The 20,310-nt window shown below is 35.2% G+C and overlaps 1 protein-coding gene across 1 annotated transcript in view; it reads right to left on the bottom strand.

Annotated features, from left to right (window-relative positions):
- Positions 1–20,310, bottom strand: part of PRTG (protogenin) — a 128,598-nt gene that overhangs the window by 49,422 nt on the left and 58,866 nt on the right. The window contains exons 3-11 of the mRNA XM_058737650.1: positions 17,684–17,828; positions 16,556–16,689; positions 14,676–14,813; positions 14,264–14,422; positions 13,509–13,668; positions 12,456–12,703; positions 10,282–10,446; positions 7,284–7,589; positions 6,053–6,241 (exon numbers count right to left, since the gene is read on the bottom strand). Of these exons, the coding sequence (XP_058593633.1) occupies positions 6,053–6,241; positions 7,284–7,589; positions 10,282–10,446; positions 12,456–12,703; positions 13,509–13,668; positions 14,264–14,422; positions 14,676–14,813; positions 16,556–16,689; positions 17,684–17,828 (1,644 nt within the window). The remainder of the gene's footprint in view (positions 1–6,052; positions 6,242–7,283; positions 7,590–10,281; positions 10,447–12,455; positions 12,704–13,508; positions 13,669–14,263; positions 14,423–14,675; positions 14,814–16,555; positions 16,690–17,683; positions 17,829–20,310) is intronic.

Raw genomic sequence — 20,310 nt, 5'->3', positions numbered from 1 at the left:
AATGCAAAGAGATATATCTACATTTTCATCCAGGAGTATTAAAAATATTTCAGAATGGCAGGTAATCTTTCATTCAAGAAAAATTTAAGGAAAGATAACCAGAAGATGCACAGTAATTTCTGTACAGTTCTTACAGTTTCATAAATCTGCATTTTGTTGCAAACTGGCAAATGAAAATATTTCCTTTGTTACTGTCTTGATGTTTTTTATTAAAATTTTTTTAATGTTTATTTATTTTTGAGAGAGTGAGAGAGACAGAGAGATTGAGAGCAGGGCAAGGACAGAAAGAGAGGGAGATACAGAATCTGAAGCAGCTCCAGGCTCTGAGCTGTCAGCACAGAGCCCAACATGGGGCTCAAATCCACAAACTGCAAAATCATGACCTGAAGTCAGATGCTTAACCCACTGAACTACCCAGGTGCTTCATTACTGTCTTAATATTAACAGTACTTTTTTAATAACAGGATTGTTTAAGAAATGGATGCTCTGTTTCTTTTGAGTTATTGGTTTTTTTTAATTTTCCAAGTATTAAGGTTCTAAAATTTGAGCTGTGTATCTATCATATTTTGCATGTTCAGATCCCATAATTTTAAATTAAGAAAAAAAATAGTTGAGTATTTCCTAAAGTCAGCATTGAAGTTTCAATGTATTTTAGCTAGATAACAAATTAAACACAATACAAGAAATGGTAACTTAAAAGATATTCAATAGCGAAGTGAAATACTTTTACCATGTTCCCTTTGTCGTTATTTGTACTCCCATGTTGTCAGTTTTCTGGCCTACATAGCAGGTGATTCTCAAAATTATTCATGTAAGAAGTCTACTGGCTTCATTTAAATGAGTTTATTTTATAATTCTTTCAAAGAAAGGAATGAAACAGTGAAATCAGATACTGTTCGGAGGAGCCATTTCTATGAAAAGTAGAATTTAACAGTGATAAAGCACAGGAAGAACTGAGAAGAGGCAAAAAATGTGAGATATGTCCCCAGCGATCTTGCCTGTAGTAAATAACAGCAATAACATCAATCGAATTTCTACACCAATCCCTAAAAATTATCTGATAACATATAAATGCAAAGTGATCTCACAGAAACCAGTGCTGCTTTACAAAGTCAACACTAATCCGGACAGAATGCTTAATGATGTCTATGTGATTGATAATATGTTACTTTATAAAACAGAAGAATCCTGGCATCTGCAATGACATTTGAGTTGGTAATTGATATGAAGGCACCAAATTATTTGAAATGAATTTATAGGCTAAAAGTCAGTATGGGATACTTGAAACTATACACCATCAGGAAGATTTGTTTATAAAACATGGTTTCTTTTTTTACTCTGTTGCAAGGGGTGCAGTGAGAAAGTTGCTAAACAACCACAATACTAGGATTTTCACCTGTAGCATGTTTCCAAAGATTTTTCTGAGTGTTATCTAAGGCTTCCTTGCGTGTGGGGAATGAGGGAACACAATCTCTAAAAAGACCCTGGCTTGCCTTAAAACGTGACTTCCAGATTTCATACACTCAGTGATTCCAGTTCTCTTCAAAACAAAATCACTATTATAGTAAGGTTCACAATGAACCCTCTCTGATAAAAGTAGTCTCTTTTATGCCACAAAATCTTGTCCTGTCTTAACTAAAGAGACTATAATTCCCTCCAGCTATATGAGTTGGGCTCACCATTGGTAGTTCTTGATCTTCTTCCCTCAGATCTGTAACCACACAACCAAATCCTACTCTGTTATGGCAAACAATAGCATCCAGAAATCTGACTTAATTTTACCATGCTTCCATATAAACTGGCTAAGGTATTCTAAAACTACACTGTTGCCGAGGGACTGTTTCTTTTGCCTCCTACTCCCCTGCATAACCGGGAATTCCGATTTTGGATTTTTCAAAAGAAAGAAAGAAAAAAAAAAAAAAAAAGATTGAGTTTAGAAGGTGTACAAGGGATCCAGAAGTGTTACTAATGATTTTTGATAATCTGGATCTGTAAAATTGGTGCTAAATCTCATGCTCACTAATCAAGCTTGCTCTGAACTTTAATAGCAAACATTCTTTGGCAAAGTAGAATCTAAAGATTATCAGTGTTCCAAGTGCCAAATTAACAACACCACCATCTAAATAATAATCCCTTTCCCTCTTATTATATGAATATTGAAAAATTAAGTTTCTGATAGCTTATGAAAACAGTCTCCTTTGTTATTAGAAACTCTAACTTCAGAATTTAAAGTCAATTTCTGAAATAAACAGACTAAAAAATGGAGCAAATTATTTCAGAAAGTCTATTATCAGGGAACACAAGTGTGCTATTAGTTTTGCTTCAGTTTATTGTGTGATAAATTTAACAAATGTTTTAAAATTCTACTTAAAACTTAGGCAAACATGAAAAGTGCCAAGGGGCAGGGGTGGGGAACAACTAAGTGAAAATAATCACAAGATGCAAAACTTTGAAGAAAATCTCAAACCACAATTTAGAACAAATCACATACACATTAAATGACAAGCTAAATGCTTATTCCCCAACCCCCAAAACCATTTCTAATTAAAATCAAACTGTATATTTGCAAATCATTAAACTAGAACTAGCAAAATCAAAATCTTCCACTACTCTGCCAATATTTATATTATACTAATAAAGACACGAGAATCTTTTCAACCAGTTTAAAAAACAAACATTCCACATCCTTGACTGAGGGATTTGAGGGTTTGAGGGAACTGAGCTTTGAGGGTTTTGAGTAAAATGTTCTAAAACAACTTTCATTACTAAGTACAATTAAATTTAGTTAATCAGAACTTGGGAGAAAATTGGAAATGTAAATAAAGTTAGTATCTTTTGATTTAATTCTTTTTGTTTTGAGCAGAGGTCACATTTGTTAAATCCTTTTATTAGTATGACAATGCCTTACTTAGGAAAATAATTTGTAAATTCTTATTAAATGAATTGAAATACAGAAATTTCTCTTCTTTCTTTCTTTCTTTCTTTCCTTCTTTCTTTTTCTTTCAGAAACAAAGAACTGTTATGTGTTACCAAGGAGACTGTGTCCCAATAACATACTTTTTAGTTGAAAACTTAATTACCAGAAGCAACAAAAGGATGTGTATTAGGGTATCAGAGAAGGAATTAGTATGAAAATGAAATTCTGAGGCATCAGTTGGCTACTCAAATTGACATGGAATCAGTAAACAGAAGCATTTAAATTTCATTTCCAGCCCCACTTAGTAAATCTAGTTCTAGTTAGAGCATCTTTAATGTATAAAAGCTCTATGAAAGCAAGTATTCACCATGCAAGACACAGATAGGGTTCCCTTAACCTACTGCCCTCTACACACATCACTCTCTGTTAAACAGGCAGCTACTGCCAGATGCTTTTGCTAAAAATGGTCACAGATGGTCAGTTGTCCAGTTAACAGAACATACTGCCCTCCCAACAGCCAAAAGTAAGAAGGATGGGAGTGAGAGCTGTTAACACTTGCCTGCTTAGTGGGCTGCACCCACTGAACTTGCTGTGAGCTTGGCTAGGTCCCAACAGTGTCTTTCTAAGGACCGTAGGGCTCTCAGGATTAAAAGGCATCTTCAAGGTGATCTGGTCAACAGCTATACAATGCTTGGATCCACACAACTGCCTCTCTGCTAGTCGGCCCTTCTGGTCCTGGCTTGGCACCTCCAGGGGTGCGAACCCCACTGTCCTACAACAAAGTCCTACAACTGTGAGACTACCCTGTTACCCTGCACTGTAGTTAGTCCTACTACTCAGTCAAGTCCATAGTCAGGGCACATGGAGTTATTTTAATAGGCAGGATATCCTGACTATAACAAAATAATTTCCTAGGTTATACATTATAAAGTGTTTTTAAGCTGAACTACTCCAAACAGTATACACAAAGAGGATTTTATAACATAAAAACACAGGCAGTAATATATATGATTTTTTTTAAAACACAGAAGGAAATTAAAGTTCATAGTATTAAAAACTATTATACAGATTACAAAAAACATTTCCACAAAGATCAGTAAGTCATTATATGCACCCATAGAAAATGTTTAAATTTTAGAGCATTACTTTTAATTGACAAAGTTTTAACTGTTTCTCTAAACTTTTCACAAGCAGAACATTACTGTTCTTCCCAATAAATTATTCATTTGTCTAAAATAAATGACTTATATGTTCAAGAAGAATGCTCTATGAACCTATCTTTTGTATCTTCTACTTATTTATATTTCCTTAACAGTGAAAGAACTGGAGGGGCACCTGGGTGACTCGATCAGTTAAACATCTGACCTTTAGCTCAGGCCATGATCTCATGTTTTGTGGGCTCGAGTCTGCATTGAGTCCTGTGCAGACAGCTCAGAGCTTGGAGCCTGCATCAGATTCTGTCTCCCTCTCTCTCTGCCCCTCCCTTGCTCACACACTGTCTCTCGCTCAAAAATAAGTAAATATTAAAAAAAAAAAAAAACCTGAAGAAACTCGAGATACTATGATGCATAATTTTTCATCAGCAATTTACCAAATCCTGTTTTAAACTTAGTACAACTTTTCTGAATTAATAATATGAACACAGAAAGGGAGAGCATACTGAATGAGAAGCCATGACTAGAAATAAATGCTCCTAACTTTGATGACAGGTTGGGCTAACGTCATCTCTACCATCAGTGGTTTTAAGGAAGGTCACCCTGGAACATACGTAACTTTTCCTCATCATTTATAAAGCTATGTGACAGGAATCAACAGTGAAATTTATTTAAGCAAATGCAGATTAAGTTAAAATCCAAGACAACAAGATTAGAAGCAAAATGCCATCTGGAAAACTATTGCTAAGAAACAGACGATGGGGTCCTATGTCCCTGCCTCTAAAAACAGATTCCCACCACTGCTTCTTACTGCGCCGGGTCTCAGGTCTTAATGCTGTTTTCACAGTTTGTGCTGTGAGGCCAGAAAAATAAATGGAGCTATCCATAGTGGGATCACCAAGCCTTTTTCCTTTTTGTACTCCAAAAGGTAGTCTGTGATAGGGAAAGCCAGAGGCACTGTAAAATTTCAGTATGTGCAGAAGATGCTATAACAGTTTAGTAGGAGTTTAGTTAGTAATGGTAATTAAAGTTGCTGCTTTAACAAATAACTAAGAAATAACTAAGTGTGCAGTTTATGCCTTGAGTATATATCTATTTATACCCATATATTTATTATAGCCACAAATTTCTTTACTTTCCACTAAACATGTTTACATTCTGGAATTCTTCACTCAGCAAAGACAGGATGAACAGAGAATAAAACAGTGTTATTTATTTATTTATTTATTTATTTATTTATTTATTTATTGAGAGAGTGAGAGTGAGTGTGGGAAGGGCAGAGAGAGAGAAGGAGAGACAGAGAGAGAGAATCCCAAGCAGGCTCTGCACTGTCAGTGCAGAGCCCAACACGGGACTTGAACTGATGAACCTTGAAATCATGACCTGAGTCAAAGTCAGACGCTTAACTGGGCCACTCAGGTGCCACAAAAATGATGTCTTTGAGAACTATGATGAACCCAAAATTAAATGCTCTTTCTCTGGTGTTTCTGTGTTAGAGCTACAAAAATAAATATTTATAGTGGCATGGGTCATATGTAAGAGCATTATTTTGTACATAATTTAGATAGATTTTACATGGGAAAATAATACACCTACATAGCCCTCTCAGGCAATTTCTGAGTTAATCTTAATTCTGACCATTTGGTGATATTTCCTTTTTACATTCCTATTCTACGTACACCACATACTCACAATAATTTATCAGAGCTCACTCTACTAGAAGTGAACTGTAGAAAGAAAATCAGATGTCCAGAAGTGGGGGAAAGATAGATACCACATTTACCTGACGTTTTGCCAGTTTGCTCACAGTGGTGAGTCAAAGACCAACAGTGACTTAAGCAGTACGACATACACAGTGATGTAATAAAGGTAATTCTTCTCTTTCCACCAGTAAGTCAGTTCTTGTGTCTCTATCCAAAAACTCTTTTCCCAACTGGTCAGAAAAGAAGGAAAAAGGAAAGTGCAGTATGGGCTCACTCACCTAAACCACTGAGAGTATAGAGAAGGTCACTGGTGTCTAAGAAAATGGGTCCATTTTCCTGCTGCCCTTCTTCTTTGTAGTACAGTTTGTAGCCCTGAATGGCTGCTGTGTCCTCAGCATCTTGCTGCCACTTCACAGAAATGGTGGTACAATTCAGAGGCTCCAAATGTAACTCTGGAGATTTAGGGGCTAGAAAAATTCACCAGAAATATATGTATAAAAAATCTGTAATTCATACAAATACACACAGTTTTAAGCCAACAGTTACAAAATAAGTTCAATTCCAAACTTTTATACATATATATATATTTTAAAATTTTATTTATTTTGAGAGAAAGAGAGAGAGCATGAGACGGGGAGGGGCAGAGTGAGAGGGAGACAGAGGATCTGAAGTAGGCTCTGCACTGACAACAGAGAGCCCGATATAGGGCTCCAACTCATGAACCGTGAGATCATGAGCTGAATGGAAGTCAGATGTTCTACTGACTGAGCCACCCAGGTGCCCCCAAAACAATTACATTTTAACTTTCAAAATTCCACACTGGTATTAAACTTGGAGACCAAATTAATCAATGAACAACAAAAACCTCAGTCACCTTACATTTCACGTTATTAAACAAACAAGGTGTAGAACTTTTTAGCCTTACGGTCTTTCTATTAAACTGATGATTTAAAAAAAATGGTAATAATATTAATTAGGTCTCTATTAATATTTAACTTTTGGTAATTCAGTTTGATTTGGACCCACCACCCATCTATGAAGACTCTGCTAAGCAAACTAAGAGAGTAACCAAAGTTTCACATGCTACTGAGCTTTAGTAAAATGGGACTACTCAACAAAAAGTTTAAAATTATTTTCAGTTACATCCATGATCTATGGAATATTTTCATTCATAAAACACAATTTAAACATAACTTAGATTTATTTTATTTTTTTTAAAGATTAAAAAAATATTTTTAAAATATTTATTTTTGAGAGAGAAAGAGAGACAGAACAAGAGTGGAGGAGGGGCAGAGAGAGAGAGAGACAGAATCTGAAGCAGGTTCCAGGCTCTGAGCTGTCAGCACAGGGCCGAATGCAGAACTCAAACTCATGAACCATGAGATAATGACCTGAGCTGAAGTCAGATGCTTAACCGACTGAGCCACCCAGGCTCCCCTAAACATAAGTTAGATTTAAAAAGACCAAAAATACTGTGTTATTTTTCCTCAATAGTTTCTAGAAATTTACCTTTCACACTTGTGGCTTTGGGTGTCCGATGTGAAGTCCACACTGACGACTCTCCCAGCCCCACTCTGGTAGCAGCAGTGATCCGCACCAGGTAGACACTATCAGGTTTCAAGCCCTCCAGAAGGTACTCATGTGTGGTCCCTGGGAGCTCCAGAACTTGGATGGAATTCTCAGTACTGAGGCGGAAGGACAGGCGATACAGGACCACTTGGCCCCGCCGATACTTGGGTGGGATCGGCAGCCAGGAGATGAGGATGTCAGTAGGACTTCGACTTGTCAAACTAATTTCAGGAGGTCTCAAGGGAACTAGTCATACAAGAAGACAGGTTGCTTATGAATATTTAGAATCATTTTTGTCAATCAGCCCACCAGTATTCACTGAATTCTCTTAAGAGCAAGACGTAACATAACAAAGGAGAGATACTTTCAGCCCTAGTGGTCAAGGTTTTCAGTTGAATAGAGATCACAAACCAGAAAAAAGAAGGAAAAATAATGAGGGATGGTCAAGAATAGAGAACCAAAGAAAACAAAATGTCACTAATAGTAAAAGCCCAAGTCCCCACTGTAACTTCATACAAAGTCCTATCTACTCATACAGTTGGCTTCTGATTAATTCTGTGCCTCAATCTCCTAGTGCTTTCCACTTGTTCCCTCCACTCCAGCCCTTAGCAATTTCCATTTCTTCTGTCTAGAGTGCACTTCCCCCATTCATCTGCCTAGCCAACTCCCTCATTTTCATTTCCTTCAGGTTTTCATTCAAATGTCATCTATTCAGTAAGCCCTTCTTGGGTGACTCTGCCTCATCTCAAACCCTCCCAACATTTCATATTCCCCTCTTCTGCTTTTTTCTCCTTCTCTTAGATAGTTATCAATATCCAACATAGCATATAATTATGAGAGAGAGAGAGAGACAGAGAGAGAGAGAGCACACACACAAGCTAGTGGGGAAGGGGAAGAGAGAGGGAGACAGAGGATCTGAGGCAGGCTCTATGTTGTCAGCAGAGGGCCCCATGTGGGGCTTGAACTCATGAACTGCGAGATCATGACCTCAGCTGAAATAGGATGCTTAACTGGCTGAGCCACCCAGGCACTCCTCATCTTGTTTATTGTTCCTCTGCCCCTTCTCCCACCAGAAAGTAAGCTCCATGAAACCAGGGACAATTTTTTGCCTCCTTTGTTCACTACTAAGTAACACATAGTAGGTACTCAATGATTATTTGTTGCATGAATGAAATAATAGGTGGAAAAGAGAAAATCAATTAAGCATTTCTGAGTCCTTGATGTGTACGCACTCATGAATTCTGACAAAAACCAAAGGAAGTACTCTGATCATTTCTACTTTATATTGAGGAAATTAAGGGACAAAGCAGTGAAATCACTTGCTCAAAGTCACACACGTTGTTAGTGAAGTCGATGTAGGCAGACTGAACAAAGCCCACATTCTTATCCCCCCTACTTTACTATTTCCTACATAATAACAGTTTTTCTGCGACAGGGTTATGTAGGGATTAAATGAGATAATGGAGAGAAGGTTTTTAGAATAGGCAGGGGTAAGCCCTCCACAAGTGTCAGTTCCATCTGCTACACACTGCTATGTACCCTACGAGACCCACACATTTCAGTTTGAGATACATGGGCTTACGAAATGGGCAGAAACTCGTGCAGAAATGTGAAAGCCAGTGTCAGAAGTCTCATCTTTTCCAGAGAACAAAATGAAATTTCACTAAATAAAAAAGTTGTAGAGTAAGAAAAGCTTTAAAGGAGAAAAACTTCGAGACCTTAACATTCACTGGAACTGACAAGCTTTAACAAGTAGCTTACTATGGTTAAACCCCTTTCCTTCAAAGACATAGGGAGGAATATACTTCATACACCAAACCCCCCACAAACCCCAGGATAACACCCCCACCAGCCTGTGTTTCACCTTAGATATGCATGTCAGAGGTAAAATGGGAGGAGATAACTAGAGAGGTCATAAGTACTGTGATTCACTCTAAAATGAAACAGACTCTTAAGTGAAAACAGAACTTGGAATTTAGCACCCAGATCACTAATATTGTTTTCATTTAGTCATACTCTGAATTTATAAACATCTAAACAAGTGGCATTAACAGAGATGTATGTAAGAGATCTGGGAGCAAATAAAGGAAAAGATTTGGAAATCATTAATACAAAAAATGTTTTGAAAATTACAGGTGGACCATTTTGTGAGGATGAGAAACACCTGTAAAGGGAGAGCAGTATAATTAGGTATATGTTAAATCATTCCTTTTTCACAGTGAATGGTACAAAAAGGCCTTCTAGAGCTGCTAAAGAGAGAGATGATGAATCAGAGGAGAGAATGAGTCTCAGGATTTTCCTAACGGATGAGATTTCCCACCATTGTAAGAATATATGGAGGCCTGCCTTCAAAAGGACTACAACTCAATTTCTAACCCATGATCAGTTAACAAACTGAACTACTATTACTTTCCTCCCTAAGCAGAATAAACATAGTATATCTAAAAATAAACTAACTGCTGATTTTACGAGAACTTTTTTAACTAATAAGTTACTAAATTTCATAAACTACCCGTTTCAGAAACCCAAGACTTCTGACCTCTTGTCATTATATACCCTCAATATATTTACTCATTATATATGTATTTATTTATGCCTAGAAAATCTCACATTTTGTTCTACTCAGTTAAAGAAAACTTCAATGGTGAAAAAATATTTTAAAAACTGCAATTTAAACTGGGAAACTTGAAGAAACACAAGAATTTTGTTATCAAAATTTATGTTCTGCATTGTAAGTTATAAAAGCTCTTTACCCATATCCTATTACCGTCAAAAAGTGACAGTCAAATTTGAAATGGCAAACTAGCCTGCTGGTTGCCACCCTTGTTTTGGTTATTTTTTTAACCAAAAAGAGGATATTTTCTCTACTTTAAAACACATTTATTTGTTGAAACTGATTAAACACATTAATGTTCATTCTAGACTCGTGGTTTCTTACCATCCTCTAAAGTATTCTGTGTCACGTGGTCAGACATCTGGCTGGCTCCCATTGGCATATATGCCACGATGTAGAAAGTGTAATTGCTAGCAGGTTCTAAGTCATCAATAATATAATGAGTTGTGTCATTTCCAATGACTACTTGATACTCTTCATTATTTAAACCTGAATTAAAGAACCAGTGTTTGAAAAAATTATGAATATTCAAAATGAAATTAATAAGACCATTTTCCCTCCCTGGTCCTCCAGTCTTGTCTCTGTTTTCTTTTGTGACCCTTTAAAAAAATATGAATGGGAAGGTCTTAATTTCTAAAAGTAGTCGTTTGAATTTTTCCCTAATAAATCAAACTGAAAATAATTAATCTTTACTAAACTTCATTGAATATCTAGTCAAAACCCACAGCAGAGACAATGTACAGCAGTAGCACAACAGAGCTTAACACTACAGAATACTGTAGTTCTTAACAGTGGAAGTTTTACTTGGTTAAACTCATGGCTTTCTTCTTTTAACCATGAATCTCGGAGAGACAGTAGGAATGTAATGGCTCTGCTCTTTTTAAAAACAAACCAAGCCAAAAGTTGTCCTGCAAAAGATCTCATTTTGGCCCTAGAGATTCTATTAAATTTGACTGACACAAGTTGTTCTTTTTATTTATACTGAAAGCAAAAGATCTAGGAGGCACAGAATGTGCTTCAAAACACTTTGTTCCACAATGAGCTTTTTTTTCCCAAAGGGGAAAAAATTCTCAGCGATTCTTAATAAAATATGCATGGCAAGGTATAGAAAAGAATTTGTCTTTGTGGGATTTAATTCCTACAGAGCCAATCTGTAAAGTGGAACAAGAGCGCTGGCAGCTTTGTGAACCGTTCACAGTAAATGCATGTCAACTTCATCAAAACTCTCTAAGGACGAAGGCCCTTCTCCCCACACTGGATTTATAAACAAAACAGAAGGCAAATTCCACTATTAAGTTTTCCCACATTTCTGAATTAACTTGATAGCATTTTAATTAGACAAGATTACAGCCATTTCACAACAGACAGGCTAATGGCTCGTTAATTAGGAACTGCATAGTACGATTTCTGACCTACCAAACAAGGTCCTTGAGTTCGAATTAAAAAGCCTTGTTCTGTCTCTGAATAGACCACTGAGCCGCATGTGGAGGCTCTAATGAAACAACTATAATAGCGAACAAGAGTGGTCTCCACCAAAACCAGCATTCCTTTCACCTTCCTAAATCACTAAGAAGGGAATTAACATACTCCAACATGCTCAGTTAGACTTTCATTCTTCTGGCTACCACAAACCCTGATTTAAATTCAAAATATTCCTTTTCAAAATACTACTTCAAAGTACAAAAAACAAACAACAACAAACCACTTGTTTCTATGGATAATTTTATCATATCATTTTTGGGTGTTGGAATTTGTTTTTAATGTCTATTGCATAAAAGCTAGACTATACGTACAACTAATATTTATGGTTTCTATGAGAAATCAGTAGAGAAATCTCCAGGATTTGTAAGTAGCTTTTCCTTTCCCTTTTTTTGCCAAAGAAAAGAGTAGGATAAAAAAGATTCAAAAAAAAAAAAAAAGAGTTAATAGTTCTGACTAAATATTTTGAGACAGATTTGATTGCTACTTTTATGTAATATAGGACATATCAATAGACAGTGTCCTGTTCAGAGTTTTCTATGTGACTCCAGAAAAATTTCAAAACATATAAAATCAACTTATGGGGATTTGAAAATGTTTATTTCCCCCCTTAAAAATAACATGCTATAGTGACCATAATTCACCATATTATTTTATGAAGCAATTACACCATTGTTCCTATGTAACTGCATACTTGAACTGGTATATTAAGTGTTAAAGAATTTATATCTTGGCTGGAATGAAATTAATTAGTCCACTGCTCTGTAATGTTTAGCAGGCAGAGCTGGTACTTATTTCTAGACATAAAAACCTTAAACTATACTTACATTCACAAAGTATACAATAACAAAAAAATTAGCAAAAATTGATATGCAGGTGATAGAGTGATTATTTAATAAAAGAGATAAATGCCATAGAACTTCAAAAGTATTTTCTGAATTATGTAAGATGTCATTCACACTGAAAACAAATTACTGATGCCCAGTTCCACTTGAAAATAAACTCCTCACATTGCTTACCTTCTGCTTTCATATAGTGCACAGAATAAGCGATGACTTTGTCTGAATTATAAAGTGGCCTCTCCCAAGCTAAAAGGATGGCTGAACTTGACATGGTTTCAGCATGCACATTGTAGGGAGCACTGGGTCTGTCTTCCGACATTACTACGGTCAGTCTGGCTCTAGATAAAATAGATCCTTGGCTGTTTTCAGCCATGCACTGATAAATGGCATCATCTTCAGGAATAATCTGGTTAATTACCAATTTACTGAGGAAAGGAAAAAATATTTTTATGAAAAATTCTAAGAATGACGTAAAACTAAAGTTAAACCGTTGCTAAGTACACTCTCATTTTAAATGACAGAAGTTACTAAGAACAAAAAACTGAGTCTGTAATCAACCCTACCAAAAACACCTACGAGTTGCTTAAAATCACTCTCATTTTCTGAGTCTACCTAAATAAGTAATAGTGATATCCAAACCCCATTTGTTTTAGGTGATAGACTAATCTCTTTTAAAATTTGGTTTTTATTAAGGAAGTATATTATTCTGTAATAGCATCTAATTTATATAATATTGCAATGTTACATAAAATTGAAATCAACCAGAATTTTAAAGTTTTGTTAAATATATCACAATGTTATTAGAAGATTCATATTTACACTAATAAAAAAATGAGTTCTTAAAATCATTAAGTTTGAACTGTGGAAAAACTCCTGGGGATTCAGTTATTTCCTTCTAATTTTCTTATTTTTGGGGAGAAGGAAAAGAGACCCCCAAAGGGTTAATATACTTGCTATTAACTTATCAGCTAGTGGCTTACCAAGACTAGAACCCAGGTCTGAGCGACTGTCCAACACTTATTTCATTATAATCTATCACTTCCATAATCCACATATAAAGTACAAAAGGATATATGGCATGCTGATGTTATCATCTTAATTTCTTATTTATTTTATTTTTAGTTTAAAATACCAAGGTAATTTAAATATTTGATATTACAATCATTTCACATAAAAAATACTAAAGCCATTATATCTTAACTAAAATAGTAGCAAAGTGACATAGCTTACCTGTTGTACATTTTAATTCTACCATTTGAATGTATCTTCCTCCCATTTTTCAACCATGACATTTTGGGTGAGGGGATTCCTTCTGCTTGACATACAAATCGAGCAGTGCCAGCTCGAGGCCTTGTTAAACTTTCTGGCCATTCAACAAACGAAGGAGGAGCTATTTTTAAAGAAAAAAGAAAAGAAAAAAAATTCTGTGTTCCAATGATACCAAGGGTTAAGGAAGAGTACAGCAAAGAGCTCAAATCCCATCCTTGAAAATATTTGACATTTGCAGCTTCTTATCTACACTCTACATACATCTATCCAGATGCCTTCTCTCAGCAGTGCTCATGTAGATGTACACTTTCTCCCTATTGAGACCCTCTGTGTAAACACACTAAAAATATGTATACTATAATCCTTCTTAACTAAGCCCAAATATATAGTCACTTGCAAATGCATACAATCAACAGATTAAAATTTTAGGCTGGTGAATGGATATGTGGGTAGGTAAGAAAGAGATAAAAGGGAAGCTTAAACACGAAGGAACATAATGGTACGCAAGCAAACAGGATGATGACTTAAGAACGATAGCTAACATTTTAACATAGGGCTATGTCTCCTAAAATTCATTATTGGATTACAATTGTTCATATAAACCTTCATATCAATGCTACAAAGTTCAAGAAAGGAAGAAGTAAGCTATCAATGAGATAGAACAACAACTTCTAAAATACAAGATTCTCCTGATTGCAGAATGAAAAAAGACATACCTAATACAGTTAAAGTTGCCATAGCAACAGTAAAGTTGCGTGTGCCTGGGGTTGTGGCCCGACAAACGTACACTCCAGCATGTTGCAGTCTGACATCAGATATCATGAGATTACCATTTCCAAGTACCCGAGTGTTAAAGACATCAATGGACTTATGATCTATTTCCAAGACAATATTTTAGTTAAACCAATGTAACATATGATCTAAAATTATATCAAAAGATCACCATCTAACCATATCATAAAAAGTATAAAATGTGCTATACAAAAACCTTTTCTCTACACACTGAAATGCCAAAAAGATAAAAGTCACTTAAATGCTAAACATGTGTTTGGTATATAAAATAAACATTTTATCAGTTTCATTAGCATGGACAAAGTTTAAAGTCTTTTTTTCCTTGAGAAAACTTACCAAGGCGGCTCCAAGAAATGATTGGTTTAGGATTTCCCGTGGCCACGCATTCCAAAACAACAGTCTGATGAAGAGACGTTGTTATGTTCTGTGGGCCTGCTATAATGGTTGGTGTGTAGAAGGAATTAGACTCTTCAACTTTGGGGAGGAAAAGGCACAATATAAAAGTAAATTATAAATAAGATATAACAAGTGAAACAAGTTAAAATATCTATTCTTAAGTTATTCACTTTTTAAAAAATAAATTTATTGAGATATCACTCATTTAACAAATAATACACCACTTTAACTGATTCAATGATTTTTAGTATTTTCGGAGTTGGGAACTATTACCACAGTCAATTTTAGAACATTTCCATCACCCCAAAAAGAAACACCATACCCATTAGCAATCTCCTCTCCCCACAGCCTAACAACCACTAATCTTTCTGTCTCTTTGGATTTGCCTATTCCAGACATTTCATAACAAAGGAACCATATATTATATGGTCTTTTTGTGACTGGTTTCTTTTTACTTAGCAAAATGTTTTCAAGATTCATCCATGTTGCAACATGTACTAGTATTTAATTTCTTTTTATTGAGTAATAATAATAGAGTAAGATTTAATCATATAGATACATCACATTTTATTTATCCATCCTTCAGCTGATAGACATTTAGGTTGTTTCCAGATCATTCACTTTTAATTCAGGTCCAAACATTCATTTAATCCTTTCGCTAATCTTGTTAAGAATTTATGTGACAGTGGGGAGAAGTATGAGAGTGCTTTTGTCTTTAGTCTTTCATACCAGGTAGCTAACAGATACTATGTGATATTAAAACATAGCATTAAAAATATAATTTCAGTTTCTTAATGTTTTCCAAAGAGATCTTTAAAAAAAATTTTTTAATGTTTATTTTTGAGAGAGACAGACAGACTGAGAGTGGGGGAGGGGCAGAGAGAGAGGGAGACACAGAATCTGAAGCAGGCTCCAGGCTCTGAACTGTCAGCACAGAGCCCAATGCAGGGCTTGAAGTCATGGAGAGTGAGATCACAACCTAAGTCAAAGTCAGATGCTTAACCGACTGAGCCACCTAGGTGCCCCTTCCAAAGGAATTTTTTTAACCTTCAAGTATCTTTTAGGAATCTGTGGAAAGTTAACATTCATATGAAGTTCAATAATGTCTTTCATACAGATTTTCTTCCACTATATTCATGTAAATTTAAATTATTTTAAAATAAAAAACTAGCATCTGTGTATAATTCCATTTTAATAAAATACATTTTTTTTCATATTCATCTCTTCAGCTAGTTTCCCTTCTAACTATGTTCATGTATGGCAAAATATATAAAATTATGTTTATTTAATGTTAACAATGGTTATTTCTGGATACTAGAATTGGGGGGATATTTTTGCGGGATATTTTTAACTTCTATCTTCGTACTTTTTTACATTGTTTAATGTAAAACTTTTTAATTTGTACTCTTATAGACAATACTCTTTATAATATGCATGTATTATTTTTACAAATGCAAATTATAATTTTTCTTAAATCAACAAAAAAAAAGCCAAACTGGAAACAAATATATCTTTATTGACAATGGACAATTTTGGTGGAAATGGATAATTGTTTTTATCTTTTTTGCATTTTATATTTTAAAAACAAAAGTGAAATATTTACAGAACAAATATTCATTCTTTCTTAAAGATGTTGATATAACATAAAACAAGGATTACTGTGAAAGAAGAGGTGCCTAATAGGGGTAAAAATGACAATTTCCAACTAAACTACAATAACCTAAATGAAATTAAAGCACTACTTTATGGCATACTATTACAGCCAGAGAAGGAAAATTAATAGCTGGGTCAATAAATCTGAAATAACTTCTGTGCTGTACCTGGAATCACTGTTAGAGAGGCCTCCATACTTTTACGTCTATGGGCCACAGTAGCAGCAACACAACGATAATTTCCAGCATCCCTTTGGCCAACATCATAGATCTGCAATACTCCTGTTGGTAGGGCTGTTATCCTGTTATGAGAAGAAAGATGATTAAATTCTTTGTAGAATTCATCTCTTAACATGTATTCTATGATTAAGATTTAATATATTCAACCTTTTTAAAGTACCAGATGCAATAGTTTCAAGACCCTTAAAAATATTAGCTTGATTCTATTGTTTTCATTTGGGTCACTACAGTTCTCTAAAAGCATAAATAATTATGCGGTATGTGGTCTGTGAAATCTATCAGTCTAATTTTACACAGAGTTACATTTGACATTATAGCTTATATAACTGATGGTCTAACGCTTAGTACAATTTTTTCAAATCTTGATTTCTTGCCTATAAATATACATGCATTCTCCAAGGTACACCTGAATGTAAATTTAAGAAAAAACTTTCTTGAATAACTTCTTTCAACTCAATACCCTACCATTTTAGCAAGCGATCTTTATCTACTTTGGAATACTGCTACTCATTAGGACAGGAATCAAACTTTTTGAAGTTGCTACTAAGTTCTTGATCCTTAAACCTCAACTACCTTCAGAGCACAAGTACATGTGCACATGTGCATACGTGTGTGTGTGTGTGTGTGTGTGTGTGTGTGTGTGTGTGTGTAGTGGAGACAGGGGAGTGAAAGGTGGAGACAGAAGTGGGCAGCTATCAGGGCATACATAGGAGACCCCTACAGTAGTATTGCTATTGGCAGCAGTGAAGGTCTAATTTAGTTTCCTAAAACCTTGAGCTATAAACCAGTGGTCTTTTGGTTGGAAAAGATGTTTGAGGAAAGCAACAAAGCAGTAAGATAGGTTATGTGAATTATGACCTAAACCAAAAAACAGAACTTATTTTCCATGTGTCAGAGACTGATGATCTAATTCTTTGCCTCAGTCTGAAATGTATTTAAGAAGTTGGTAATTGCTACTGTAATTGAAAATAAGCTCCGTAATGGTCTTTCCCCATAAAAGTCTCATGACATCTTCATTACTCCTGTAACATCTCCAAAGACAAAAGCTGAATTTACCTGTCCAAAGTTACAGGTAGGGTTGTCCGATTGAATTCCCATGTTATGACTGCAGGAGGGTTTGAAGAAATCTTGCATGCAAATCTAGCAACTCCACCTTCATGGACCTCAGTAGAAACTGGCTGAACTTCAAATGCAGAAATAGCTATAAGACAAAGTTTGACAAATTTAGAGTAAATACATTCACTATTATACCGCACAGTACTTGGAAATATCATGCTAGATATTATGTATCAGACTTGAACTCTTGCCCAGACATAAGACCAACACAACTAGCTCAAAGAAAATTTAGGGAATAATTTTGGAAAAAACACTGGCAGTTGCCTAGCTCAGGGAATCTGGTCTTTCCAGGATGAGATTCTCAAGAAACTTGCAACCTATCTGGAGAAAAAATATAACCACAGCAAAAACAAACACTTAATAATGATATGTAATCACATACCAAACTGTGTGGTACAAACTTGCAATACTACTGTATTTCAGAGAAGAGGGAAATCAAAAAAGACAGACCAGACAGGCAAAAACTATTTGTAGGGATTTGTTTTAGATTAAGTTTTGAAGACTCATTTCAGATTGGAGGGGGAAAATAAAGACATTCCAGGTAAAAGAAAGAACATGAAAGCAAGCACAGAAGTAAGAAATGTGTAGCCTGTGTTCACAGGATTGTAAGGAAACAGCCAGGACTAACTACTGTAGAGTATTTCAGATTAAGTGTTCATGGAAAAGTAGAAGGTGACTACAGATAAAGAAGATTTATACCATGGCACAAATGAAGACATCACTGAAAATTTTTGAGCAAAGGAGAGTAGTAATCCTGATAATAGCAGAGTTTGAGGAAAATCAATCAGGCACTGCTACACAGGATAGAGTGAAAAAAGGAGAGCCTCAAGTCAAAACACCAACAGTCTGCTTAAATAGGAGGGACAGAATTGGGTGTGGCTGTAAGAATGGTGAGGCTCTACAGATATCTTAATGGAAACAAAACTTGGTTCTCATTGGACACAGACAGGTCATTGTGTGTTTGGAATCAAATGAGGTTGGTATCGATAGAGCTGAATGAGAAAGGAGAGAAATAAAGCAAATGGTATGTGTGCTTGATGAATAAAAGGTAGAGAGACTCAAGAGGCTATTTTTAGCCTCATATCTCTTCCCAAGTGGAGATAAATCTCTAAGTGTTGATATTTCTAGAGATAATTCTTTGTCATTCTAAGCAAGCCTTCAGAAGCTGGTCATCTGTCTCCATGGTTTTATACTTTGATAGAGTCCAGACTCCAGGTAACAGTGTGGTTTTCCTTCCCTTTACTATATTCTAGGGCATAAATAAAGGGACGGCCTCAATGATGGTCTTACTCCCCCTCCAAAGACTCCAGTTCAAAAAAATAGATGAGCCTTTATAGTTTATCAACAAATTGAGAAGTTATGAAGAAAAGCAGAGGGAATAAGGTCTACATGACTTATCCTTCATTAGATTGGAAAGGGTAAAAAGTGATGGAAGACTACAAATTCTGCATCAATCTGTAAACAGATCACAACACTTGAGAGTAAAACACGAAGCCAGTGAATAATGGTGAAAATATTCTTAGGAACATCTACTTCCAAAAAGCAGAGTGGGGGTAGAGTAATACTTTATGTGTGTATGTAACAAAAAATTTCTGCTTCCTCAAGAATGATTCTGAAACTGCTATTGTCAGTGGATAACTGAAAAAGTCAAAACTATTTTCATGACCACCATCATCTGTCTCTTGTACTCTTATTTCTAGAGTATACAGTGTTTTCCAGAAACTGCATGTAATATCAAGGAATGATACTGCAACAGACTCAGTGCAGAAAGAGATCTGTGTGAGAATCCAGCTGTCTACTATCAAATTAATTAAAGAGATTTGCACAAATGCAAAACAATGCTACCTCAACATTTTCTGCTTTGGAAAACAGTTATGTTTCATTAAATGTGAGATGTTAATATGTAATAGATCAGTGCTTTCATTTTTAAATTAATGAAATTTCTTAAATTTCACAGTTTTAATATCTAATAAGACGTCTTAATAGGTATAACCTACATAAATAAATGCTCTTTGGGGTCTTCAATGAGTTTTAAGAGCATAAAGAGACTAAAATTTTTGAGAACCACTATCAAGAACATCAAATTCTAAATATCAATATAGTTTCTCTTTTTGCTCGCCTCTATAATCACTTTCTAGGATGTTAATCTACTTACAAACATTTTCTGTATCAGACCTATGGTCCACCTACTGAACAATCAGGAAATAGATATTTATCTTCAAAGTTATCAGGTTTGCAATAGAATAGCCCAATTTCTCAGTAACAATGGAAGCTTATCTTTCTATAAGTAACTAAACTTTTGTTGAATACATTCAGAGCGGGAATTAGGACCTAAGTTTCCATAAATTTAATGCCTGATTTATGAAGCATTAATTTCTCTTACTGATCCCATATTTACCTTTTTCATGTAGGAAGGGGTGAGTTTTAATTCTGGTTGTAATTCATAATCCAGAGTATATTCAACTTACATACTTCAAAGTAGGAAATTTATCTTAATTTCCAGTCTTTACCACTCTACACTGAAATATCTAATATAGCTTAATTTTTCTCCATAAAGCAGTTGTTCC

This window comes from Neofelis nebulosa, chromosome 7 (genome assembly GCF_028018385.1).
Source record: "Neofelis nebulosa isolate mNeoNeb1 chromosome 7, mNeoNeb1.pri, whole genome shotgun sequence".
NCBI classification, from domain to species: Eukaryota; Metazoa; Chordata; class Mammalia; order Carnivora; family Felidae; genus Neofelis; species Neofelis nebulosa.
This window is presented reverse-complemented; position numbering and strand designations above follow the sequence as displayed.